This window comes from Choristoneura fumiferana, chromosome 20 (genome assembly GCF_025370935.1).
Source record: "Choristoneura fumiferana chromosome 20, NRCan_CFum_1, whole genome shotgun sequence".
In the NCBI taxonomy this organism is placed as follows: Eukaryota; Metazoa; Arthropoda; class Insecta; order Lepidoptera; family Tortricidae; genus Choristoneura; species Choristoneura fumiferana.
In genome coordinates, this window is record NC_133491.1 from 5,948,965 (window position 1) to 5,960,282 (window position 11,318).

Consider the following 11,318-nt stretch of genomic DNA (forward strand, 5'->3'; position numbering starts at 1 on the left):
ACACGTTGTGACTTACAGTTTCGGAACTCCTAGGTCAATGGGATCCATATTTTTCAACCACAAGAAAGAAATCTGATAACACTTTACATTGTTTAGTCAATCTTCTACTTGCTTAAGTGTTCCAGTTTAATTTAAAGATAACTTGTAAAGGCTTTGCTTATTTTCAGCTTCAACTTACCGAAGTACCCACTGCTTCTTGACCTGTGTCTTGAGTTCTTGCAGCCGCCACACGAACTTGAGGGGAGGTATGTGTCCGGAATTGACGTCCACCGAATAAGAGGGGTTGGGAACTTCGTCCATAAGACGTATAGGCTGCCAGTACAGTTGGGTTGAGACTGCCCAGATAAGCGGAATGGAGAAGTACCCGGCGAAACTGAAAAGGTTACAGATTGAAATAAAAGCTGTGATTACCCACCCACTCGGAATTACAACCGTTTTCACAATTTCTTTCTGTCACACAGTATAATACAAGGATAGAAAGAGATAGTGCATGCGATCGTGAACGTTAGACAATACGGGCACAAATTTTATAATGATGCGCAGGTGGTGAGATGATCTAGAGGCAGAACTAAGTGAGTTGCCGAATACTTACCATCATCATCATTAGCCGAAAAACGTCCACTGCTGAACAAAGGCCTCCCCCTTAGAATGCCACAATGAACGACAACTCGCCACTAGCATCCACCGGTTGCCCGTAACTCTCACGAAACGTAATTCTGGATAAGAAGATGTGGAGGTCCAGAAGAGAGACCTTTGCCCAGCAATTAGGCACATGCACAAGTATAGGCTAATAAATAACTATAAAATAAAGAGTTTTTAATAAGGTGGATTAGATGCTGCTGTAAAAGTCAGAGTGTTTCAAAGTGGAAGTAAGAAAGATTCGAAAAATTGTTCTAGAGAGAGCATTGCTGAGCTTAAAAAAACTTTTGGGCCCCAATGTCATGAATAGTTACAGTGATTTAAACACTTTCGTAAAGTTTATAAAATAGCATGATAGAGAGTGATGATAGATCATCATCATCATCATATCAGCCATAAGACGTTGGACACGGCCACCGGTTGCTTCGGTTAGAAGCGGTCTGCATCCTTCGTGAGTCAACGCCTTTAATCAGGTCGCGTTAGTGGACGTCCTAAAGCCGAGTTTAGACTTGGAGGAAAAATTGTGCAAGTTGCATTACATTGTGGCGCTCGATTGACCACTACAAACTCGTTGACTTTACGGCCTAGCAATGTACCTACCTAATGCAATTTGCACGATTTTTCTTGCAAGTCTTAACTCGGCTTAAGTGATGATTATTTTACCTAGAATACATCTCAGAGTCAATCCACTCAGCTACAATGACGTCGAACTTCTGTCCAGGTATTCGCAAGAACGACTGCACAGCTGGATGGGTCACAACCATCCGACCAAAAGTGTATGAAAGCATTTGCAGAAACGTATCCTGATCCGTATATTCTGCAGTCACGTTGGCCATGTATTCTGGGAAATGAAGCCTGTGTTTTATCATGTGCTAGACGACTGCGTTTTTATGTTTTTATTTTCATAGAAAACGTTTCCGTATAGGCTCAAACATATAACTATCAAAGAAGATACGCTTTCACAAAAGAGAGACGATCAAAATTTACCCATTAGCGGTATACGAACCAGATTAATGCATTTACAATAATTAGTGGTGGGTGGTAAAATATCACCCATTATCCCATTTATCGAGAAAAGGCTCGGACTTACCGCCAGATATTGCCAAATTGGAACTAATGTCCACAACAGTGAGATTGCTCGGAGTTTCCTTCCAGGGGAACGGTGTGATGTATGTTACCTGATCACAATAAAAAATATATGTATAAGTAAAGATAAGTCATAATGATCACAAAATTCTTTTATATTCTATTCTATCAACCTTTTAATTCATGTTATGTGTACGTGTTTAATGTTATGTGTGTTTTGTAATCATTGCCTGAAATGAGAATTTTGTTTTCACCTTAGCAGCTCAAACAGGCAGGTTTTGCTATTAAAAATCAGTGAGCAAAATTGCTCACTCCGTGAGACAAACTAACTTACTTTTTTATATATTTTTTTAATTCTAACCTACGTATAACTAACCTGCATAAACCTACGAAGAAATTCAATGTGTGTAAAATTTTCAACCCCCCCAAGGCCTACGTGGGGATTAGAATTAGGTTCTGGCAGAATACCAGCGCTGCGGTTAGCTGCAGTATTATGCAGAACCAGCGCCTTTTTTCCCATAGCACATGGTATTTACCTACTGTTTTGTTCAGTTAAGCACATTTTTTAAGATTTTTATTCTATTTTTGTTTTTAACATTTTAGCTAACCCTGTATTTAGGTTAATCTTAACTTTATTAGTACCTATGTATAGTTCGATTAGGTATTGTGTTTCTTGTCTGTATCTGTTTAAATTTGTGTCATGGTGAAAATAAAGTTTTAATCAATCAATCAATTACGGCCCATGCCCTTAGTCCTTCCTTCTTTCTGTAAATAAGATTGCTTGGAAGAGATCGCTCTTAAACGATAAGGCTGTCTATTGCTTACCTTGTACTTTTCTCTCTGTGTACCTGTTTTCTGTATCGCTTACTATTTCTGGTGTAAAATAAAGAGTCATTGTATTGTATTGTGTTGTATGATTTATTTTATTAACCTTATGATTAGCTTCCAGCAGGAGTCGCACATATCCGTCGCCCAGAATCCCATGGCTCTTAGTGGGCTCGGGGAATATGACTAGGATATCATATCCAATGCACACGTCGGTCAAAGAACATAGGATTAGTAGTAGTGTGTTATACGTTGCAGTCATTTTCCTTAAACAAAATGAAACAGTTGAAGTTATTGGAAACTAGCCGTGACCCGCAACTCCGTCCGCGCAGAATTCGTTTATCGCTATCCCGCAAGAACTATGCATTTTTTTGGGATAAAAACTACCTTATGTCCTTCTCCGGGACTCAAACTATCTGTATACCGAATTTCATCTAAATCGGTTCAGTGGTTTAGACGTGATGAAGTAACAAAGATCCAAACCTCTTAACATCCAAACATGTTCAAAAACTTGCATATTTATAATATTAGCAGGATTAGTAGGAAAATGTACTAGTATTTTTTCCCACGGAACAACTAGTTAACACCAATTAACCTAGTCTAGTCTAATAGTAATAGGACGAACTCATTCTCTTCCCGTGAGTGTCGTAAAAGGCGACTAAAGGACTAAACACGTTCGGCCCCAGTGACACAACATCTGTGAATTTTTAGTTCTTACTCCTTTGTGACTGCTGTAGGATATGCGCATGCCTAGCGTAAGAGCTTAGTGGATCGTCACATTCGGCTACGGCAACGTTCCGCTAAGCCCTTACACTATGCCAGCTTTTGGGAGGTACGAATTATTTTGACACGACATGCGTGCCACTGGCATAGGAGTAAGAACTAAAAAGTCACGGACGCTGTGTCACTGGCACCGGAATGTATTACATCTGTGACACGTAGACGTGTCACTTGCATAGAAATGACTGCTGTGTGATATGCGTAGGCATAGCGTAAGAGCTTAGTGGATTGTTGCGTTGCCGGGGCCGCGTAATGAGTGTGCAGCAGTACTTTTTTATTGCCAAATACGAACTTCGAACTCCAGTTCTGCGGTTTGGACGGCAAGGAGAGACCACCACACTATTACAAGCTTTTATTTAGTTTCACCTGTCCCGTTGTCTGTCTGTTTGTCTGTAATCAAATCTTGCAAGTTAAATTTGACCAACTTCCAGTAATCAGATTAACTTGAAATTTGGAATAATTATGTAAATCACGTGACAATACAATAATCTAGTAGTGACATCCTGGTATTCCAGCCAGGATCGTCTCCGCAGGACGGAACTCTTCAACGGTTAATAGCATCGAATTGAAATTCAGTATGCAAATTTAATTTGGGTGACAATGCAAGTACAATCAACAAAAAGTACAGTCAGCAGAAAAAGCTTGTATTAAAAATATTTTTTTATGGTTAGGCTGTTTTTTCAAGAAGGTCACAATGAAGTTTCACGATGAGCACGAACACTCCCTCAAGAGTGAAGTGACGTAGAAGAGAGATCCAGTCCTAAAGTAACCAAAACTTGTGTTATAGGACTAAGGCAACGGAGAAACATACTTAAATAGATATATGCATTTATTCTATACTAGTTTTTACCCGCGGCTTCGCTCTCGTGAACCATATATATTTCAAAGAAGCAAGCATACTCCCAAAGCAAAGGTGCAAGCAATAATGCAAGCAAGCATGCAAGTTATTTAGTTCAAATATTTATCACTTCGCGGTTGAATTGAGATTCTGGGATTTTACAAAATTCCTGTGGGTATTCCGGAAAATTACATCGTGGTTTTTGATGGACGTTGCATTAAAAACAACCATCCCAAATTTCATATCTCTAAGCTCAGCGATGGTTATTTGAAGATTTTATCCTTATCCCGTGGGAATATCGGGATAAAAAGTAGCTTATGTTTTATTCCAGATGTTTTATTTACATAACAAATTTCATCCAAATCCGTGCAGCCGCTTCAGCGTGAAGGAGTAACAAACATACTCACTCGCTCACTCACTCACTCACAAACTTTCGCATTTATAATATTAGTTGGATCCGCACTAGGCCCGCCTAGTAACTACGGCCAAGCCCTCTCGTTCTGAGAGGATGTTCCCTGCAGTGAAAATTATACAGTGTGTTAAAGGCAGCCATGCCTTTTTTAAGGGAGGTTATAGCAATGTATCTGTAAATTAACCATGACCTTAATTTGATTAATAAACTAAAATTCAGAATTGTACAGCAAAGTAAATTGACAATAATCAATGTATCTGTCGGCTGTCATTTACACTTAGGTACTTGTCAATTTACTTTGCTGCACATTGCTGGCAATTTAGTTAGAAAGATAACAAAGTCTAACAAACTATCATGAGTTTGCGGCGCTTGCTTTCGAGACAATGGGACCATGGTCGGAAGAAACAAAAAAAAATATCAAGAACTTATCTACTCGTCTGGTTTTGGCCTCAGGCGAACCCAGGGCTGGCACTTACCTCTCGCAAAGATTAGGAATAGTTCAGAGAGGTAATGCTGCCAGTGTCTTGGGGTCAATGCCTGAGGCAGAAAATTTGGATGACGTTTTTATTTTGTAACATAGTTTAGTTTATATATAGTTTTCCTAATGATTTGAAGAACAATCCAATATATAACTCGGGTTGTTGTTAGGTTCTTAACACATCATTTTTGAAATTATAATTCTGAAATTTAGTGAATAACTCTTGAACAGAATCAAGAGAATACGTGATTCGCCACTTTTGAAAATTTCAACCTTAGGGGGGAAAAAAGAGGAATGGAAATTTGTATAAGGAAAACATTACTTTTTTAAGTTAGCATTACTAAATCTACAAAGTCTGAATTTTAGTTTATTAATTAAATTAATGTCATTGTCAAGTTACAGAAATACGTTACTTTAACCTCCCTTAAAAAAGCCTGGCTGCCGGTAACACACTGTATATGTAGAGATGATAATATTTTCTTGTATCATTTAGGATGGGGCTGTCCTTGTATGGTGATTATAGTTCATATACAAAACGTTACTGTTCAATAAACACGTCTCGATTAGTTATCATATACGTCATCGAATTAATTTACTGCAGCACTCAGTTCAACCATGCACAAACTTATGTGAATCTCGTCTACTGAACTCAATTGTACCCAATCAGCTTAGAAAAAGAAAAGGGATGAATTGAAACTAGAAATGTACCAATTATCGGGGAAACCGACTATTCAGCCATGTTTGTAATCAGCGCATGCATACTCGGTGACGAGTCGGCACTCGGTTGTTTGGTTGGTTTTATGCTATAAACCTACCTTTGACGCACATCAATTTGCATCACATAATATAATTACCAAACATTGTCTTACACGGCAAGCTCATTATTGGTAAGTAATAAGATTATCTGATACAAATTGAAACTAAGTGCGTCAAACGCATTGCGTTTATCGCATAAAACAACCGTGCGCTTAAACGTACGAAAACTTCTTGTAAAACTTGCTTTACTTAAATATACGTAAGTATGTTGCAATATTCCAGATTAGTTTTGAGATACCTATTATATTCACACTAGATCTACACAAAACTAGGTACATACACAAAAATTGTTTGTTTCAAAGTATAGAATAGAAATCAAAGTCACTGATTACTAGGGCTTGGAATTTTCCGTGCGGCTATTGACAGATTGTAGGGAGAGAGCACCGCTTTTTATTCGATGTTATCGACAAATCGATAGTTTTTTTTTTATTTATGTTGTTACTTTAATACATAATTGTAAATATATTTTTGCTTGGGATATTATTATGATAAAATACTTTATATTGGCTATGGTAAGAACTGAAGGAATAAAAAATAATATTTTCCCTTTTATTTTATCAAAGGGTAGGCAAACAGGTGTAGCCTAACGTTAAGTGGTCTCAGAGGGATTTTTTCTCAAGTAATAAAATATAAAGGTACTTATTCGTAATTATAGTGATTTCAATAAAGCAATTTAAACGGATTAAACTTTCCGATATTTCGAACTTTTTTCATCATTGACCGCTGAAAAAGTACGTATCATCGGAAAGCTTGAGGTTTTATTAAATTAAAAAAAAACTATCGATTTGTCGATAACATCGATAAAAAACGGTGCTCTCCCTAAAATCTGTCAATAGCCGCACGAAAAATTACGCGCCCTACTGATTACGTAAATAGTTGCACTTACATAGCAGAAAAAACACAACCCTAACAGATATGATGAATGTGATGACATAACCTGGGAACCCCAACACCTTTGCTCATAAATATACAAAACGTCAACTCCTAATTATGGCAACGGGCCAGAACACGACATTTATGTGCTGAAAATGGGAACTATCACACTCAGAAGCCATATTTTATTCTAAGCAGTTTATTTCGCGTCATAATTTTGCGAAGTGCCCGATAGCGATGAAGTATGAGTATTATTCTGATGTGAAACGCTTTGGGGGGGGGCTCGTAGATACTTCTGAACTGGGCCAATCAACTATTTTACCGACACTTTAGGCGTCTCCTGCGTTACCAAAATTGTCTCTGGCGTTACCAAAAAATCGTACTTCCAACAAGATATATCACGGTTTAATAAGTTGAACTTACGTAAGATGGCATGTATTCATGTACACCATCTATTAAATTACAGAAAAAACATGTTTACTTACAAAAATCTGCAATTGTTTGAAAAATGTCGCGGACAGATTAGTGTCGGTAAAAAAGTTGACTGGCCCAACTATTAATAAAAGGAATGACACGTTTGAATCAGTGAATAGAGAGAACAGGAAGAAATGTCATAGCTTCGGTTTATAGAACTGTGACGGTCGATAAGAAATCCCTCCAATCATCTCCGTTTATTAGCCGGTGACAGTCTAGCACTGTCTGGGTCCTCCCTTACCAGTCGTCCATAATGTTTTTTTCCGAATTCATCATCATCACCCGGAAGACGTCCACTGCTGAACAAAGGCCCCTTAGAACGCCACAATGAACAACAACTCGCCACTTGCATCCACCGGTTTCCCGCAACTCTCACGATGTCGTCAGACCACCTGGTGGAAGGCCTGCCAAACACATGCTCCCAACTACACGCTCCCATTTTCTATAGAATTCTTCATTATAAAAATTAGAAACAAAAACAAGTAGGTAAACAAAAGCCGGGACCTATATAATAAAAAATATCTGATTTATTATCTTTGGCTGTAAAGGCGACTCAACAAAAAAAATCTCAACTATGTAATAATTTTTTAAAGGGACGTATCTGAATATCGAAAATTAAGATAAAATATCTAAAGTTAAAAAGTCGACGGTCAAAATATCGAAAGTAGGTTAGGTTCGATATTTTGACCGTCGATATTTTAACTATCGATATTTCATTTTCCATCGATATTCAGATACGTGCTCTTTTTAACCGACTTCAAAAAAAGAGGAGGTTCTCAATTCGACGGTATGTTATTTTTTTCTTTCAATTCTTAACCTGTTAAGTTAGTAAAAGCTATCACCTGCTCACCTTTGACTCTTCAAACACGTAAGTATTACAATTTATCCCACTGCACACGTTCCGTACACACTAGCAGTTTAACTCATATTTCGTTACTGAACGCAATTGGCGTTATTTATGCTCATGACTGCTCATTCCCTAGTCATTCTTAACACACGAGGATGAGAATATGCACTTTAAGTATCGAGTCAAAAGGTTAAATTTGCTTGAACTTTCGAGGTGTAAACAGAAAATTATCATGATACTTGATTGGTGCTAAGTGTTATCTCCGACAATCATCAGCATCATCGGCCGAAAGACGTCACTGGATGGATCTCCCGCATGTTATTAACCGACTTCAAAAAAGGAGGAGGTTATCAATTCGGTTGTATTTTTTTTAAGTTCACATTCGCCCATATTCGTCCGCATGAGCGAAACATACCAACTTAGTTCATGGCAGATTTCGCCGTCCACGGATACTCGCCATAATCATCATCGGATCACTATCATCATTATCATCATTGAAGACATCACCATCACCACCATTGTAACTGACTGTATGCCTTAAGGCCTTAAGGATCTGTGAGTGTACTGAATAAAACACACGTCTTTACTTATACGTAGCTTTAAGGGATCACTTAATTCAATTATTTTTCTATTAGATTAACCTCCTAACGTCAAATTTTTGATTTATGAACATCAAACTTTGTCATTTATGATAGAGTTTATTTTAAAATTACAATAAGTCCTTTATAAAGGACTATGGGCGTTAGGAGGTTAAATATTATTATCGACAAATGAATTTGTACGCCGAAAAGCGAACATGACGAACAATATTGTAAACTGTGACCATTATGTAAACTTACTCATGTTTTACAAATAAATCATCTTACCTTATCTTAAATTATCTTATCTTATCTTATCTTATCTTATCTTATCATCAGGTCATCCGTAGTCTTGAGAAGAAACAAACCGCACTGCCTCTTCCGGTATTGTCACAGTACAAAAAAGGAGCAGTATAACGTCTCTGCAGCATCCTCGATATAATTACCTACGCCGGCTTGGTACACAAACGCGCTACCGCGCGCCTACTAACTGTCACTCTTCAGTTATGTATTTGATAATTTCACATGAAATTTAAAGTAGGGAAAGGATTAGGAGCTTTAAGGAACTATAGATATGTAGTGTTTAATAAAAATGCATTTTACGTTGTTTTAAAAAACCACAAAATATATTATGTTTTAGCTTCATCACTAACCATTGCGAAACTAATAGGTAACTAACACAAATAAAAAGAACTTAACACAAAATATATATTTTTATTATTTTTGGCTGACAATTTATTTTAATATGATTTATTTTTTGTATACATTTTGACGACCCTTTTGTGAATTTCTTGTAATTAACTGACATGTGTTTTATAATGTATTTTTTCAAAAGGTAATAAATAAGTCTAATCTAATAAAAACGTAAAAATAATATTATTTTAAGTCTTACCTTTCCGACTGAGTTGGTAATAATCTAAAAAATGTCAATTCCGGTTTCGATATAGCTGCATTTAAATACCCGCACACCGAACAATACTGTTTATATCGTCGTGACATCATTAGGTTCGTAATTAAATGCACGTGAGTTCCGCGCAGACGTACGTAACCGCGGACCACTCGCGACTGATGGTTGCCGAGGTATGCTGAGAATTTCGTGGCGCGTAGATACGAGTATAACTCGCGTTCCGGCCGTTTGTATGAAGACGTTATACTGATCCTTTTTTGTACTGTGGTATTTTGGCAAACAATAAAGTACCAACACCAACTGTAACCAGTATAACACACGTTCCTTATCTCAGCCAAAACATTCCAATCGCTCCCTCTCAGGTGACAGGGCTTGAGCCGTAGTTTCCATGCGGGCCCAGCACGGATTGGAAATTTCACACACACCATTGATCTATTCGCAAGTGTGTGCAGGTTTCCTCGTGACGTTTTTATATCAAAGTGATAGGGAATGCGATTATAAGCACTCGTACGGTCGGTAGACATAATGGTCTTCTTGTAAACAAGTTAAACTGAGATGACAATTAAGGTTCAACAGTCGGGACCCATTACCAAGATTTTTTGAGCTGGTTACGATTTTAATGGGTCCCGACTGTTGAACCTTAAATGAGCTTCTTGACAGAGTTCTAGACCACTAGATTTATTTTCTTCCTTTTAGTTTTTAAGACAGTCGGGGTTTTTGATTTTTAAATTTAAGGTTTTCTATTTATACTTTTTTGATATTTCTGTGAAAATAGTACATTAAAAGTATTATAACCCAGACGCCATATTGAAATATTATACATCCTATGTCACTCCGACAGTTACGACGAATCCAATGATACCTCATATGTTACAATCCGTCCAGCCGTTTAGGCTGCAGCGAGGACCAAAGAAATTGACATACATACCCACATACATAAATACATACATACATACATACTTACATACATACTTACATACATACATACATACTTACATACATACGCTCGAAAAACATAACCCTCCTTCGGGCAGTCGGGTAAAAATATTGAAATGGAAACAATTTGTAAAATACCTAATTAAAAAGTAGATGTTATAAACGTTTTAAAATAATTAACCTACTGGAGTGCAAAACTAAAAAGTCAGTTCGCAAGGAGTCTTAAGTAATAATAATATAAAAAGTGGTACGTTGTTTTTGCTCTTCAGTGTATTATTCTTCATCTATTGACAAATAAATTTATTCTTTCTTTCTTTCTATTAATGTTACTGGTAATCTGCTTAATATTCGAATACCCTCATTCAATACTTGTGTAAAAAATGTTATTTAAACCGTGTATGTCACAAGCGATACGCGAGCGAGAAGCCGTGGTGGCCGAGTGGTTTGAACTATGGCCTCTCAAGCAGAAGATCGCAGGTTCAAACCCCGGCTCGCACCTCTGTGTTTTTCGAAATTCATGTGCGGAATTTCATTTGAAATTTACCACGAGCTCTACGGTGAAGGAAAACATCGTGAGGAAACCTGCACAAACCTGCGAAGCAATTCAACGGTGTGTGTGAAGTTCCCAATCAGCACTGGGCCCGCGTGGGAACTACTGCCCAAGCCCTCTCATTCTGAGAGGAGGCCTGTGCCCAGCAGTGGGACGTATATAGGCTGGGATGATGATGTCACAAGCGATGAGCAGTTAGTAGCTGGGCGACCGAGCTCCGCTCGGTCTAAAACTCTGTAACCAGCGTTTGCCCAGAGATAAGACCAAGCTAGATCGATT

At 37.7% G+C, this 11,318-nt stretch overlaps 1 protein-coding gene across 1 annotated transcript; it reads right to left on the minus strand.

Moving 5' to 3' along the window:
* Nucleotides 1–112: 112 nt before the first annotated feature.
* On the minus strand, nt 113–8,152 carry LOC141439319 (uncharacterized). The gene is made up of 5 exons (XM_074103603.1): nt 8,072–8,152; nt 2,657–2,816; nt 1,730–1,817; nt 1,303–1,480; nt 113–373 (listed from the first exon to the last, which is right to left on the minus strand). Exons 2-5 carry the CDS (start codon nt 2,810–2,812, stop codon nt 175–177), a joined length of 621 nt encoding a protein of 206 aa, XP_073959704.1. The 5' UTR covers nt 2,813–2,816; nt 8,072–8,152; the 3' UTR covers nt 113–174.
* Between the last annotated feature and the right edge of the window lie 3,166 nt (nt 8,153–11,318).

What these genes read in the sequence shown, in the direction of transcription:
- LOC141439319 (XM_074103603.1), bottom strand. Translation starts at nt 2,812, where the DNA reads ATGACTGCAACGTATAACACACTACTACTAATCCTATGTTCTTTGACC. An exon ending in TGCTGGAAGCTAATCATAAG is followed by an intron (nt 1,818 to 2,656) that starts GTTAATAAAATA and finishes TATTGTGATCAG; the next exon opens with GTAACATACATCACACCGTT. An exon ending in GACTCTGAGATGTATTCTAG is followed by an intron (nt 374 to 1,302) that starts GTAAAATAATCA and finishes TAACCTTTTCAG; the next exon opens with TTTCGCCGGGTACTTCTCCA.